Genomic DNA, 16,300 nt, shown 5'->3' with positions numbered 1-16,300 from the left:
AACAATTAACTGTTTTATTGCTGTTAGTAGCGTCGCCACAAAAATTCTGTAGGCGAAACCATTTTAATTTGGTGTGGTTTCTGATTGATGATTTTTATTTTTTACGGTTATTCTGTTCAGGGTTTTGGCAGACTGTCACAGCTGTCTTTGTTTTGTTTTGTTTTTGCACTACAAGCGCCTGAGGATTGCCCTCAGATAGCGCTAGAGCTGCCACTGGAACGCGGATTATTTCATCCGGGGGGTAGTCGGAGGTGAGGGGCAGTCAAATGTCTCCGGCTGGATGAAAAACGTAGGGTGCCACGGTCCTTGTTGGCAGCTCTGAGTGGTATTTGTTGGAATTCGCAGGCCGCAGCGAGCGGCCTCTCAGGAGACACCACGTGAAGGTTTCCAACTTTGTCTCCCCACAGCTGTCTTCGGGTGAAAGACAGACTACACTTGACTTATTGCCATTCGATCGCAGGGTGATTGTGAAAGTTTGATTCAGTGAGATTTGAACTGAGTGTAAGGCAGCTAGGCAAACTACCACCTTACCATTTTCCTTACATAGCACATCTGAGTAAAAAAAAAAAAAAAAACCCAAAAGGGATTTTTTTAACATAATCCCCTGCACTTGTGTGGTCTTGCAGAAGACAGCTGCTGTCTGTGCTTTTGTTTAATTTATTTTCCATAATTTGTACCTGTGTGTAGGCTCACTTTTGCCTTAGTACAAAACCCGGTCTTTACTGCTGCTGACCTTGCTGCCCATTCAGCACAGAAGTGAAAAAGCGGCTGAGGGAAGTGTGAGAGACAATATTGGATATGGGAGGTGGTAGGTTTGCAATTGCTGTCAGTTTTTAAGGACATGGCAACGATGTTCTAGCCTCTGTCTTGACTCCTGGCCAGAATGGGAACAAGGGTGCTAAAAGCTGCTTCTCCCTCCGGGAGTGTTGTGCCCTGTGTCTTGGCCAAGTCTACCGTGCCCTGCCTGGGTATGTTTGTGTGCACACTTTATTTTTAGCAATTGCTATTTTATATAGCGAAGATTCAGAATGTGCCATTTACTGCATATACCCTCTTCTACTTTGCTTTAGCAGCTTTCCGTGCACTCTAATTTAGGGCTTCCAGCAGGCAACCTCTCTTTGTGATCTACCCCTGTCCTCTTTCTGGTGTCATCCACCCTTAAACTGTTGGGTGAGTGACAGAGTGCTGTTCGATTTGGCTCAGTGGACCAAACCTAATCCTGTGGTTTGTTGTTGAATAAGCCACTCCTTTGCAGTCTAAGCAGATATCAATAGTGGGATCGTAAATAATAGAATGGCAGCCTTAAGATCGAAACACTTTTTCATGTTAAATACATTCAATGTTTTTTATAGGGGAAAAAACAACGGTAGTCTTATGATTTTGCATTCATTCATCTGTATATTACATACACATGTTTTACTGTTAAATTGTGTAACTCACATTATTGTATACTTGTGTTGAACATAGTCTGTGTTTAATGACCACCCCAGCAGCATGTATGATGTTTAATCAAAAGTTTATTTAAGGTGGCTGGTTGATGCTTACCCTTCACAATGAGAAAATAAGCATTGCCAGCAGTACTAAGTGTGACCTAGGGAATTGAAAGTTCTCCTAACAATCACATGGAGCTGCTTGGCCCCCTCGTTCCCTGCTGGGACAGTTTCATGTTGCAGCTATGAGGAAGGCAATTCAATTGTGTTGGCTTTCATCCTGACATACACCTTGATTTTGCTCATTAGTCAGTACGGAAACTCTCAGCATGTTGCATTCCGCTCAATAGATAATCACATTCCTGCTTTTGTTTTGCTTTAGAGCCATAGTTTTTTTTCCATGTCCAGTCCTGTAAATGTCATTTTTCACCTTTTTTTTCTTTTCCTCCACACAGGATCTGAAAAAGCCTTTTGACAAAGCCTGGAAGGACTACGAAACTAAAGTGTAAGCCGAGTTAAAAAATCTCCTCTTTGAAATGTGCCTTTTTGTCTTGACTAACCACTTCAACAATCTCCCACGATCTTCTCTCACTTCCACTATATTGTAAATAACCTCCGTCACTAGACTACCTTCTCACTGTCTGCATCCTTATGGTTCTGCATGCAAAAAAAATATGTTTATAGTCTTTTATATATCCTACAAGCTGCAAAGGACATTCCTTACTGAAAGGGTAATTCATCCTCTCATCAAAACATTTTAAATAGACAATGCAGTCTGATTGCCAATGTCAAACATTCTGCATGGCATTTGTCCACCATCAGTAAAATCAGGTTGTGTAACTAGGGCAGTGTTTGCTAAACAGTCATACAATGTAATATTTGGAGTGAAAAAGGTTACTTACAATGCAAAAAAGTATGCTGCAGCAAAAAAAAGGTTGGGAAACACTGATTTGAAGGGAAAAATACAGTAAAAACACTCCTAATCTGGTGTATTTGAGTTCTATTTTGGGCATCATGCATTTTGTATTTCCCAAGTAAAATGCAGTTCCTGCACTGGGACACCAAATTCCTTTTCCTGCAAATCATTTCCAATGAAAAGGAATGTGAATGAAAACATTTCCTGAACCGACAGCAATGGGAGTGAATGGATTCTCCCCGCCATCAGTTGAACAACTGGTGCCTTGACTTGTAGCCAAAACAGCATGGCAAATATGCTTCTCAATCATAGACATCCATGATGAACATGGTCGGCAGGGAACATGCATGTCCAGGCAGTTTGGAATGCCAAAAAAATAGCAAGTTAAAGAGAGTGTGAAACTTTCATACATGCCTCCCATAGTGTAAAAAAAGCACATACTGACAGTTAAAGACTGTTTAAAAGGTGCTACTGTCTTACATATTCACTTTGAACGTGATTGTCTATTATATAGCTTTTGCAATGGTTCCCTTACAGATCTTTAAATTGATCTCTGCACAGGCAGTACCTCAAAAAGATTAATTTGACATTCCATGAGCGATTTCTGCAGCAGTATTTCTGCAATTTATGTAAAAAGATGGCTTACTTTTCCCCCATACATGCAAAAAAATAAATAAATGCATGCAATGGAACCACACACCCATTTTTCTCCCATTGCTTGCAAGTATGAATCAATTTTCATCCTTGTGTAAAATCACCTCTATAAATTTGCATATTAGTCAATTATTTTGTGGGAAATTAAATTAAATCCTTTTCTAGCCACGTATGGGGAATGATTTTACACACAAACCCTTGTTTTTATTTTTATTTTTTTCATTGAAGGAATTTAGGTTCATCCAGTTCACCCTTTTTGTGTCTTCTTCTCAGCACCAAGATAGAAAAAGAGAAGAAGGAGCACGCAAGGCAGCATGGCATGATCAGGACAGAAATCAGTGGGGCAGAAATTGCAGAAGAGATGGAGAAGGAGAGGAGATTTTTCCAGCTGCAGATGTGTGAGGTTAGTTGGATCTTATACTTTGATGTTAACCTTAATTACACCACTTAACGTTTGTGTGACTCCTGACAATTTGCAAAAAAAAAAAATCCTTTAAATCAGAGGGATGATTTGGTAGGTGTAAAATATATACAAAGGAAAATGTTTCTATTGGCTGAAGCTTTGTCTAAGCAAGTATTTTTTTGCATTGTTTACAGTATCTACTCAAAGTCAATGAGATCAAAGTCAAAAAGGGAGTAGACCTGCTGCAGAACCTCATTAAATACTTCCATGCACAGTGCAAGTAAGACAGAATATATTCCAATTCATGTCATCAAGCAGTTTTTGTATAAAAACACGACTTTGTGGAGATAACTATACTGTGTTCTGATTCAGTTTCTTTCAGGATGGTCTCAAAGCGGTGGACAACCTGAAGCCTTCTATTGAAAAGCTAGCCACAGATTTACACACAGTGAGGATTACTTTCTTTACAATTCACAAGCTTCTGTTCTTTTATCTCTCCTACATTGTGTTTGTGTCATCAACAGATAAAGCAGGTGCAAGATGAGGAGCGCAAGCAGCTGACTCAGTTGAGGGATGTTCTCAAGACGGCGTTACAAGTGGAACAGAAGGAGGTACATCAATGTGCAATTTGCCAAATAGTTTTGGTGGACTATATTTGGGGAGGCAAATAACTTAGTGTTTTTTATTTTTTAATCAAAACTATGAGTATTTGCTTTCATTAGTGCTTTATTAAAGGAAAAAAACATGTTGGAGCAAATCACAAACTATTATTTAAAATCAGAACATATTGGTATACATTTTGTAAAAAATCTCTGGGGGATGTTCATTTTTGTGATTGCATTGCTTTACCTGTTTAACAATAAATATACTGCAAATTACATTTTAAGTTTATCCAAACTTTTCCCCCTCTTTTACTGCTTCCATAATTTGTGAAACAAGTCTAGAAGAGTAAGTAGATCCAAAAGTGTCTTGCTATTATCTGTTTTTTATTGTAGTTGTACTCATAGATGTCTGTGCACAATCACCATTTTTTTATTGCTATTTTTAAAACACTCCAGTTGAGATCTTGGCAATGTGCATGCCTACAGATAAAAGACAATAACAATCCAATTCTATTTGTGTCATCACTGGCCTTGACAAGTTGTTATGTTTTCCAGACAGTATTGCTCGCTTTATTTCTAAGTATCTACTATAGAGCCATCATTTCATTATTATTATTCTTATTATTATTTGTATTTATTTATAAAAAGATCCAGTTTGAGTGTCCTTTGTGTTTTCTCAGGAATCCCAGGCACGGCCTAGTACCACATACAGTTTACATCAGCCACAAGGCAACAAAGAGCACGGCACTGAACGCTGTGGCTACCTTTACAAAAAAAGTGACGGGTGAGATTTACTTAACCTAACTTATAGGCTGCTATTTACGGCACTCAAGGTCCAATCCATTATAACTGGAAGAGCTTGCTATCTTATATTAAAACAAGTTACTTCTTGCAGATGTTTTACAGTCAAAAAAATACTCCAAAAGAATTTCCAAAGCAATACTATACCACAAAACAATGTAACTAATAGTTATTATGAAGGAAAAAAAATATGTGAAGCATGACATTACTAATAACTATCTATAATTTGCTTTCTAAATGTTCTCATTTAAAAAAAAAGCACAGATGAGCTGAACTTTTCATGCCTTTACTTTCTATGGTTATCAATAAATTAGTGTTCATTGACAATGGGAAATTAAAAACCAGAAGAAAAAATATCTTAACTTTGCTAATGATACTGTCTGATTGACAGTTGAGAGGAAAGACCTTGACTTTTAGAGAGATATCAGTGAAACAGTTTGGTTATATTTTCCACTTCTATAAAGCGGTATATAATGCATTTGTAAAGGTAATCAGATGTAATTCCTGACTTAACATGCTTTCTGTCTCTATGCCTCTGCTAAAATGTGTTGCAGGTTGAGAAAAGTATGGCAGAAAAGGAAATGCACAGCTAAGAACGGATACCTCACCATCCCACATAGCACTGTGAGCAACCTCCACTAGCACCAAACCAAACAACATTCTTAGATTGCCCAGTTAGTTTCAAATATATGTTGTTATCAGTTCTTTACCACCTATTCTGGCCATTCTACAGACGAACAGACCACCAGCCAAACTCAATTTGCTCACCTGCCAAGTGAAGCACAATCCTGATGAGAAGAAGAGCTTTGACCTCATATCCCGTAAGTTCACCCCCTCTTTTTAATTTTTCCTTCCCACTCTTGCCATCCCCCCCTTTTCCTTCCTGCCCTGAACTTGGGGTTGACAGACCTGAAAGGAAGTAAAAGGTCACTGCTGGGCAGACAGCAGGATGGTGTTGTTGTTATTTGGCCTCCAACAATGATTTTATTCTGGGAAAAAAAGGCATTTTCATTACACTTGGTAGAAGAGGTTGGCACAAACAAGGATGCAAGCTTATAGTGATTTCCATTACATTATTTGGAAATAATACAGAATACTGTATACTATACCAATCTTTTCATATGCAGAAATAGGCAATCTATGAATATTTATCAGTGAGCATTTCAGAAATATTTAAAAAAATAATCTCATCATAAAGACATGTAACATAAATAATGCTTGAACGCAATGACAAATTCTGTTTTTTAAATATAACTTTTATGACTTTTAGACGACCGAACATATCACTTTCAGGCTGAAGATGACCAGGACTGCCAAATGTAAGACCCCTGCACTTTTTAATCAATTTTTTTTACATTTTTATTCTTATGCCCTGGTCCACTCTTTCCTTTCAATTTCCCATACTGTACATAAAGCACTGTCTGTTACACTACCTCATTTTTTATCCTTCTACCTAGAGAATATTTACCCCACATTCACTTCTCCCTTTGTTCATTTTCACCCACTTTCTACTCCTGCTCCTAACTTTCCATTTATGTCTGCCCTCCTTTGCCTTCTCCTGTCTGCAGCTGGATCTCAGTCCTCCAGAACAGCAAGGAAGAGGCCCTGAACCAGGCCTTCAAAGGCGACCAGCATGTTGGCGAAAACAACATCGTGCAGGAGTTGACTAAGGCAATCCTGTCAGAGGTGAAGAGGATGACAGGGAATGACGTTTGCTGTGATTGCGGCGCGCCCAGTAAGTAGTGATGGCGGGATTTGATTGGCAGCATATTTTATGTTCAAGCATTTTGAAAGGATTTATACATCAGAGCCCTCAAGAAAATTTGACCAAGTGTCCTTCAACATTTGTTTAAAGCCAGTTCATGATTGAGTTGGACACAGTACCTATCTTGAAAGCATAAAACGCTCTGAGGCATGCTTAACTTCTCCAAGGACACCTGACAGTTTGTGCTTGTATTGCAAAAAGTGACTTGATTCCAAGTACATTATGTCAGAAAGTCTGTGTGAATTCATGATTAATTGTAACCTCTCACACTTATTATCCAATCAACCTTTTTTTCTGCATTTACCACCCATCTTGTGCAATATCTGTATTCCAATGCAAGAATTTCTTATTCTTTTTTTCCAGATCCAACGTGGCTGTCCACCAACTTGGGAATTCTCACATGTATCGAATGTTCCGGCATCCACAGGGAACTCGGAGTCCACTATTCTAGGATCCAGTCGCTGACTCTGGATGTTCTCAGCACCTCGGAGCTCTTGGTAGAGTACTCTCAGCTCTTCTTCACAATTTGAAACCATAACTCTTGACTAATGCGGTAGAAGAGGTCATCATACTTTGAATCGCTTGCATTTTGTTGGTGTGGTTTTCTAACCTGTTTTATTTAAAATCCCTGCCCCTTCCAAATCAAATGTTTCCTCGAAATTTAAGACAGGGTATTGTTTAATCTAAGCTATGTTGTTCACTGCGGTGCCTAACTACTCTTCGTGTGCGTTCCACAGCTGGCCAAGAATGTCGGGAATGCAGGCTTCAATGAAATCATGGAGGCCAGTTTAAGTGCTGAAAACGCAATGAAACCCAACCCCGCCAGTGACATGTAAACACTCTCCTCCCCGTTCATCGCAGCCATCATTACACGCGTGAATGACACTGCTGATGAACTGACACTCCGTACCTTCCATCAGGCCGGCGAGGAAAGATTTCATCATCGCCAAGTACACAGAGAAGCGCTTCGCCAGGAAGAAATGTCCCGACACCGCCTCGCAGCTCCACACGCTGTGCGATGCCGTCAAAGCGCGTGATATCGCCTCCCTCATTCAGCTCTATGCCGAGGGAGTGGACTTGATGGAACCCATACCGCTAGCCAACGGACATGTCAGTACACTCACCCGCCAAAACTTAACGTTAATATACAACATTTGCATGAGTCAAGCTGTGTGAAAGTCTCGCCTGCAGACATCATCTGCCTTATTTGGTTGTCCTTATAGGAACAAGGAGAAACAGCTCTTCACCTGGCTGTCAGACTAGTGGACAGAACCTCTCTTCACATTGTCGACTTTCTCACACAGAACAGGTGAACAAAAAATCAGAAGACAGCTCATTTCCCAAGCCTGTTAAACAATGTTCATAATCCTGGTTCATTTATCTTTGTGGCATTTAAAGGCGCCGCCTATCTAAAGTTGATTTTAGCTGGAGAACAGATGTTTACTTTGCAAAGGAATTCCAATGTTATTTCACTTTGAACATCATCTCATTATATACTTCAGTATTGTAGTATTTTATGTCAGCAAAGACATGTGGTTTTAAAAAAAATATTTTTGCTCTTTCTCTGCCTGTCTGCAGTTTGAATTTGGATAAACAGACAGCCAAAGGCAGTACTGCACTGCACTACTGCTGTCTGACTGACAATAGTGAGTGCCTAAAGCTGTTGCTGAGAGGGAAAGCCTCAATAGACATTGGTGAGCATTTTTTTCTAATCAATGAATTATTTTTTTGATCAATTAACAAGTTCAAACTGAATTATAACAGCCCAGCTCCATCCTTTTACTAACCGACATGGAACCATAGGTTAACTAATGGTATTATTCAGACCTGGAACATCAAATCAAAACAAAAAAAACATTCTCCAAGACCAATGCATATACATCCCTAGAATATATTTACCAATTTTGGTTCTGATCTGTTTACAAATAACTGAAGCAATTTTAGTTAGTGTCCCAAAAAGAACAGCAAAGTAAGTGAGACTCCTTCACTATGTATTACATTTACATGAGTGTATTGTAGAACTCCCATCTATTGTTCTTTAATTGAACAAGATTTGGTCAAATCACATTGTTTCATTCAAAATTGCCGGAAAATGGTGCCCTGTGACATATATTTGCAGAATACATTATGCTTATTATGATTTAATTTTGATTGTAAGTGCTACTTTGGGATGGATTTGTGTACAAAATTTGATCAACTATGATTTGGGTTAGGGGGTTAAAAGGGTAAAAAGAGGGTTGAAATCACTTGCTATAGTTCTCCTTAGCACCTTTTGAGAAGCCTGTATACGGACATTAGGGTTAGACATGGATTTTCTTTCACACAAACAAAGTCTGTGGGGTTTTGTTCCCAAGAGGTTGGGCTCCATGACGACTCTTTTTCACAACACTAATCTCTCCTCTGCTATGGCTTGTCATCAACAAAACACGGATAACGTCAATAGCTGGCCAAAGGACTCCGTGTGGGAAATATCTTGTGCCTGTGAAAGGAAGGAAACTGGGTCGAGTGTTGCTCTATTATTGAGCCTGCCTTTTTTCCCAATCTTTTCAGCTAACGAGGCTGGCGAGACACCACTGGACATCGCTCGCAGGCTGAAACACCTCCAGTGCGAAGAGCTGGTGAGTTCATTGTTTCGACTTGAGTTGCTTTCTGAAAAAACAACAATGTTTATTTTATTTTTAATTTTTTTTCAGTTGAGCCAAGCACTTGCTGGGAAATTCAATGCGCATGTCCATGTGGAGTATGAATGGTGCCTGCAGCATGAAGACTTGGATGAGAGCGACGAGGATCTCGATGAGAAGGTGACCTCCGACCGACAAAAGGCAGTCAGTCTTGGTCTGCTGGGGATCTTAGCACTTAGTTACTAATACCCCCTCCCCGTCTCCTCTTGTGCACTAAAGCCCAGCCCCCACCGCAGAGATGAGCGTCCTGTCAGTTGTTACACACCGAGCACCAACTCCCACCTGCATGGACGCGACGCCTCTGGCCTGGCCAAGGATAAGCAGCGCTCTTATCTGCCAAATTTAGTCAACAATGAGACATATGGCACCATCGTCAACAGCAATCCTCCTCAACCTGGTCTATCTTCCACCACGTCTGCACCACCACTACCGCCGAGGAATCTGGGTATGAATCAGTTACATTGGGACATATGAGGGTTAAAACTTGAAGCTTAAAAACCTCTATAAAATGAAGCTTTTGTAAATCTGTAGACAACTTATTGACTGCCATTTACGGCGATCAATGTCCTATTTTTACTAATAGGATTGCCAGTAATTGTTAACAACTCGTATATCACTGTTAATGCAGTTAATGAATTAAACAGATATGATGCGCACCTGTGTCCTCAGGTAACCCTAGAATATAATCAAACTTTAATATTCACGCTACATTTAGAGTTGTTGCTGTCATGTTATGTCCCCTTCCAGATCAACATTCTTGTTTATTTAGAACAGGAATTTTTCATATTCAGTAGTCTGTTCTGGTGGTAATAAAGTAAAATAAAATTAAAAAATCAATATTAATTGTTGAAGTGACATTATTAAAAAAAAGCTGTTTAGCTAAAATGCTTTTGTGAAAAACGACTGATAACACTATCGCATTGGCACAATAGAGATTCTGCAGTGAGCCAATTTTGTTAATGAAAGCAAAGTCTGATTGTGGACATTGTTTTTTTAAAGCGTAGCACAGCAGCAGTAACCAACCGCACTGTGACATGGCAATCACAGTTCCACTTTAATAACGTTAGTGGTCGTCTGGAGGGCCGCCAAGTAGCAGAGCGCCTTGTTTTCCAACCGCATCATTCTTCACCTGGCCGCTATTTCATATTAATGTCACTTTCACTTTTACTCCTATATAATCCGATTTTTGGACAAGGCTCCTCTTCTTTCTCGTTCACAGTCCAGTTAGCAGGCCTCAGCGGGACGAGTCAAGCCTCGCCTCCCAACAGCTGGAAACCCTCGTCGTTAGACCTGGTTGGCCGACAACGTTCGTCTTCGGACCCCCCCAACATGCACCCGCCTGCTCCACCTATCAGGCTCACTTCTACAAGTGGTAAGCAGAGCGTGAGTTTGATCACCAGACACAAAGTCCTTTTGTATTCTGACCTCTTAGGACCAATATAAATAACTATATATATTAGGCATGTAATGATACATGAATTAGGATTGTTATATTAGTTGGTTAAATAACAATTACATTGCTAGTAATGCAAAACATTGATTGTTGTCTTTTAGAAATGGTTTTATTTAGAAGAGTTACATTCAAATGCATGCGATAATCCAGGGATTACTATTATTGGCAAATATCACAGTTATTTTCAAAGAACCAATATAATTGTATCAATCTTAGTTGTACAGTGATAAGTGAGAGAAAAACAATGTCACTCTGTGCCACAGGTTTGGGTCCTACTTCTGGAGGAAAGATTGACATACTGAGTTTACATCCCAAGTCAGGTCAAGGACCCAGTGGATCAAGAAACAGTCAACAAAAGTCACCAGCAGGGTGAGAACATAAACACATTTTCATGTGACTTAGTGTCTATTCTACATAGCATTAGTTACCGTATTTTCCGGACTGTAAATTACATTTTGTTCATAATTTGGCTGGTCCTGTGACTCAAGGACGCGTTTTTATTTCCTATATGTCCACCGCTCATTTGTTATGTAATTTTTTTTTAAGGCTTTAGTTATCTGAAAAAAATGTTGTGTTTGTTTACTATTGTTACTTTAGCTCATTTTCCTTCTTGTTTTCTGATAAAATAAAAAAAAAAAATGCCCTCCCAAAAAAATGTAGTTTAGTGCAAATTATGCATTTTTCCCTTTTTCATTGTGAGTTTTTTGGCTAGTGCGACTTATAGTAGGAAAAATGCAAAAATCATTCATTTTAAATATTAATTATATCTCTTCTTATATAGAGTGCATTAAGTTGACCTACATGCTTTAGTCTTTTGACTTCCTGTTCTACATTCCATCAGTGAGGCACTTGTTTTTCTTCTTCTTTTTTTTCCAGAAATGATAAAGGCTTCACTCGAGTGCCACTAAATCGAACCGCGTCAATCGAGCGACGAGGTGGGTAAGCGAGCTCTTGCTTGCGCAAGGTCACTCGATAGCTATATAGCTCCATTTGAAAAGTTTCACATCAGGCATTTCTCTATCTGTGAGCGTCATAGTTTGTGCAAACCTTGTTGTCTTTGTGATTTCATTTCCTCTTCCTGGTCCAGCTAAGGAAGTGCCAGGATGCCCGCAGAACTCTATAGGTCACCCTCTACATCCAGCACACCACTCCCGGAAGGCTTATACTGTGAGCTAAGCCTCCTCTAGCAAATATTGTTTGTTTTCTTTGAATATTTCACATTGTCTGACTACACCATGATGTGTCTTCCTTCTCTCAGAAGCACAGGCCGAAGCGAGTGAAGGCCATTTACAACTGTATGGCAGACAACCCGGATGAACTGACTTTCTCAGAGGGCGAGGTCATTGTAGTAGATGGAGAGGAAGACCAGGAGTGGTGGGTCAGTATCTCTAAATATAAATCATTCATTTACTAGAAATGCACATCACATTGATTGTTGTCATCTACATCAATCACTTTTAATAGTTTGCAGTGTTATTTACAGCAGCAGGCATGTCTCCACCAAATTTAATCCAATCAATTATTTATTATACATGCTTTGGTGGGTGCTGTTATTTTGACTAGCAGCAGAGTTGAAATAGGCTCATTGTTTAATTTATAAATGTTTGTATTTGAACAGTGACTTTTTTATTTAGTTATTTTTGTTTATGTTTTTTATTGGGGAAAAACAGACGTCTTAAGAAAATTGGAGAAGTGACTAACAGTGATGGGACGATATACTTAATAATATCACATCATGATAGACCTCAATATGTCAGGTTCACAATGTGATAAGATTAAAAAAAAAAGCCACAAAATGTTGATTTTTATGGCTACATGAACACAAAAAAAGATTAGATTCACATCTTTTATCGTCATAAAAAAACATTTGTACTATTTCCCATTCTGTAGTTATAACCCACATTCTTGAAAATGACCAAGCAGTAGCCGCTGCATTTTGCTCTCCTGTCAGTCCCTCCTGTCCGCTAAGATCTCAAACCTCCTCTCTAAAGCATTTAGCATTGTTAGTGCCACTATGTATGCTTCTCCAGTGCACCAACATGTTCCAGCTTTGTTGTTTTCAGGTATAGAAATGACTAATGGAGCCTTTCAAGGTAATGAGCAGGGAATTTTTGTTTTCCTGCATCCTAGTCCAATAGCTTCATGACCTGTGAAGTAATGAACTTCCCTTGTCATCCACCAATATGCAATATAGAGCATAGACATTAGACATGAAAACCAAAAACCCTCTAGCAAGTCCTTTTGTGTAGTGCTTATTGTGTATGTGCTTCTTCCATCTGTGTCTGATATGCACAAAAGATAGTGAAGAGAAGACGTGACGTAAAAATTGTGTAAAATCATAATGCCAGGTTCGGGTCAAGGTCCAAATATTTTTAGCAAGGTTGTCAATATTTTAGAGAACAGTGAAACTTCAAAAGTTACACTGCTTGTCCATATCAAACATTTTTTTGTATTGATATAAGAGCACAGTTGCAATTTCCCAGTCGGTTTAGTTCCATGATTTACACATCGTTAGAATACTTTTGGAAATATACAATATAATTTTCTTAAGTAGGATTTTTGTAATGATGTTCCTATCAATTGGAGATTAAAGTGGAGTTCATCTTTGGAGGTTTCACTGTACTGTGGATATTGAGGATTTCAGGCATATGCAGGAGGTGAATATCTAAAAAAATATCAAACTTAGCGTCATTACATATATTTCTGCTGTAGTATTTCATGTTATCTTCAAATAGTTGCTTTCAGGTATTGAGTATTTTTGTAGTGCTCTTATTCCCTTGTCAACTCCTTTTCCAGCTGGGCCACATTGAAGGCGATCCGAAAAGACGAGGAGCCTTCCCGGTCACCTTTGTACACTTTATTATGGACTGAAATGTCACTGCACCCGGGTCAGTAATGGCAAGTATAGTGGGGATAAAAGTCTCCTTCTTATGACTGTGATGATATTCTCCAATATTTTTGAACTACTTCCTGGATTTTGAAATGATTGTAGTGAACGGCGTCTCACGATATATGCACTTTTCTTGGGTGCGCCGTCACAAGTGATAAAGGTTGTCCGCCGCTAAGTTTCTACTCCTTTCTGGATGAGCAGCTAGCAGGTCTTCCTTCACAATGCATGAGCATATGAAAATGTAGAAAAATGAATGAAGTGCGTCGCTATGCTTTGCTTGTTCACATTCTCTTATTCATTGATGTAAAATCATGAGGCTACGCTTCCTGTCACCTGCCTTATAACTCATTGGCTGCCATTAACAATTTCTCTGACTCATTGGTTTGTACGTCTATTGCCGTCAATGGCAATGAATGGATTAGGCAGCTAGGCTTTGTACCTGTGTCCTCAGATGACCTAAGAATATTACCAAAACTTTTATATTCAGGTTTCATTTTGTGTTAAAAATATTATTTAGCCAAAAATGATCTTTTTTTTTAAGCATTTTGGCAAAACAAAGTGTCATATTATGCACATCATCCATCGTTGTATATCTAGATCATTGATTCTTATGTTTAGTTATCCGTCTGGTATAATGATTTGCTCAATAACAATGTCTTTTAAAACTCAAAATTGAAAAACATGGGATCATCTAGTGTTTCCATTCAATTTATATCTTTTCTATGGTTAAAAATCAAAACAGAAATGACATATTTGAAGATTTTTAACAATGGATATTGTCATATACGACACAATTTTCAATGTTTTTCCTTTTTTGTGTGTCTTCTTTTCACACCAAGCCAAGCCATTGAACTTCAATTTGGCCAGAATATGAATAACTGAATTTTCTGTGTCCTCTTTTGTGATTGTGCGACGACCTTTTGACATTCTGCTTTATTTGTGTTGACATTTTGACTGAGCCACACAAGTGAAATGCTCAAATAAGCTGTATGAGACTGTATGTTTTTTTTCTTTTGATTGACAAATATGTCACGCGCAAACTTCTATCATCCTCATTCCATTTAAACAGAACATCTGTTGTTTTTCTCGTATTAACACCAGCGTTCGACATAAATATTATTAATTTAAAGTTGTGTTGCAGAGCAACAAAGTGTACACAAAGTGAATGTTCCCAAGTAGTAGGCATTTAAAGTTGAAACCATGACAGTCTTGCTATAATATTCATGGTGTTTATTGTTAGGAACTCACTGGAAAGAGGTTGTAATCTAGTTTGTAAATAGGTGTGGATGTGTTATTTAAATGTAGATCGCCTGTGGGGAACATTTACGGTGGATGTTAGTGTGAGTGTAAAAATAACATCAGTTGTCATTATTGTCTTTGGATGTAAATGGGAATTGAAGCTGGAATAAAATCATATAAAACATGCATCCTGCTTTGCTTCTGGGAGGAGTAAATTAAAGTGGTTCAATATGTGCAAATGGTCATTGATTGCAAAGCTTTTAGATATACGATGAGCTGTGGGGCCATCTTTGATGGTACACAATCTGTTCCATTAATGATGGCTCCACTTGTGGCTTGACTGCAGTGGGTGCTCGTCTATCAAGTGCCTAACACTTTATTATGCTTTGGCAGATTCCATCCATCCATTCCACTATGACACTACAACAATAATGTGGGATCAAGCTTGTTGAATCTGTGTATACCTCAAATGAAGTCTACTACTTGTATCTTTTTTAAAGGAATAAACACAACAGTGAATATAATATATGATCATGAGTAAACTTCAGAAATACATTCAAATACATACAATATATTCATCCCTTAATATTGATTTTTTTTTTACTTCACAGATTCATATTGTTGTTTTCATATTTGAAGAAGAAAGTCAGCAATACCCTGTGTATAACTGGCAACCATTTCAGAATGCCCCTGCCTACTGCCACTATTTTTCTAGGATGGGCTCCAGCACCCCCGATGATAAGCAGAATGCAAAATGAATGAAAGTACACACACAAAGAGCTATTCAATGACACGTGTATGTTATGAAGTGAATTGCATAGGCATCATATCACTAAACAAGTTTCAAACGAGACATTATGAAAACAAATTGTTTGTGCTTCCCTCTAGCGACATCAGAGTGTAGTTACAGTCAGTGCGCAAATTTGGATGAAGTAGTGACGCTTACCGTTAGGTGGTATTGTCAGACAACTCATACAACATGTACAGTTGAGTTTTGACTCGGATTTTAGGATAGAAAAGAGAAATATATTATTTTTAAAATGTTTCCTCTATAAAAAATAATATGATGATCAATTATAAAGGAAATAATATGAATTAGTATGATAAGACACTAAATGTACACATTGGATTGTGTTTGTCTTGATTAACGTTGCATAACATCTTTTTTATTCGTGATTTTGACATTACTTATTAATTGGTTTGTTAATAATTCCATTATACATTAATTTATCTGGCACTAGTTGTCCAAATATGGGAAATCCATCAAGTCAATTTTTATTTGGTTATACGTCACACATCTCCAAGAACACGAGAAATATGGGCGGTCTCTCTATTTTTTAACGGGTCCCAATTGGCCTTAAAGAATATCTTTCAGACGCACTTGCTTCTATTCTTTACCATGATTGGCTGTCGAGATTTCACTTTCTCTGCACCCCTGTCCAAGTCCCCTCCTACGCGCTCCTCAT

General features: G+C 38.5%; 1 protein-coding gene across 3 annotated transcripts in view; it reads left to right on the top strand.

The window, feature by feature from the left end:
* asap2a (ArfGAP with SH3 domain, ankyrin repeat and PH domain 2a) overlaps positions 1 to 15,020 on the top strand; it is a 31,323-nt gene extending 16,303 nt beyond the window's left edge. Inside the window, exons 6-31 of one of the 3 annotated variants that reach the window (XM_077731360.1) lie at positions 1,886 to 1,935; positions 2,135 to 2,161; positions 3,274 to 3,403; positions 3,598 to 3,683; positions 3,776 to 3,851; positions 3,928 to 4,014; positions 4,686 to 4,789; positions 5,361 to 5,430; positions 5,540 to 5,627; positions 6,077 to 6,125; positions 6,375 to 6,541; positions 6,935 to 7,068; positions 7,309 to 7,403; positions 7,492 to 7,681; positions 7,795 to 7,880; positions 8,150 to 8,265; positions 9,122 to 9,189; positions 9,265 to 9,372; positions 9,472 to 9,697; positions 10,472 to 10,624; positions 10,969 to 11,074; positions 11,582 to 11,640; positions 11,793 to 11,872; positions 11,964 to 12,083; positions 12,769 to 12,798; positions 13,502 to 15,020. In XM_077731360.1, the coding sequence (XP_077587486.1) occupies positions 1,886 to 1,935; positions 2,135 to 2,161; positions 3,274 to 3,403; positions 3,598 to 3,683; positions 3,776 to 3,851; positions 3,928 to 4,014; positions 4,686 to 4,789; positions 5,361 to 5,430; positions 5,540 to 5,627; positions 6,077 to 6,125; positions 6,375 to 6,541; positions 6,935 to 7,068; positions 7,309 to 7,403; positions 7,492 to 7,681; positions 7,795 to 7,880; positions 8,150 to 8,265; positions 9,122 to 9,189; positions 9,265 to 9,372; positions 9,472 to 9,697; positions 10,472 to 10,624; positions 10,969 to 11,074; positions 11,582 to 11,640; positions 11,793 to 11,872; positions 11,964 to 12,083; positions 12,769 to 12,774 (2,481 nt within the window). In that variant the 3' untranslated portion in view covers positions 12,775 to 12,798; positions 13,502 to 15,020. The remainder of the gene's footprint in view (positions 1 to 1,885; positions 1,936 to 2,134; positions 2,162 to 3,273; positions 3,404 to 3,597; positions 3,684 to 3,775; positions 3,852 to 3,927; positions 4,015 to 4,685; positions 4,790 to 5,360; positions 5,431 to 5,539; positions 5,628 to 6,076; positions 6,126 to 6,374; positions 6,542 to 6,934; positions 7,069 to 7,308; positions 7,404 to 7,491; positions 7,682 to 7,794; positions 7,881 to 8,149; positions 8,266 to 9,121; positions 9,190 to 9,264; positions 9,373 to 9,471; positions 9,698 to 10,471; positions 10,625 to 10,968; positions 11,075 to 11,581; positions 11,641 to 11,792; positions 11,873 to 11,963; positions 12,084 to 12,768; positions 12,799 to 13,501) is intronic. The other 2 variants (XM_077731358.1, XM_077731359.1) reach the window with 2 other exon arrangements.
* Positions 15,021 to 16,300: the final 1,280 nt, after the last annotated feature.

This window comes from Stigmatopora nigra, chromosome 13 (assembly GCF_051989575.1).
Source record: "Stigmatopora nigra isolate UIUO_SnigA chromosome 13, RoL_Snig_1.1, whole genome shotgun sequence".
Taxonomy (NCBI): domain Eukaryota; kingdom Metazoa; phylum Chordata; class Actinopteri; order Syngnathiformes; family Syngnathidae; genus Stigmatopora; species Stigmatopora nigra.
The sequence above is the reverse complement of the archived record's forward strand: the minus strand, read 5'-3'. Positions and strand labels throughout refer to the sequence as shown.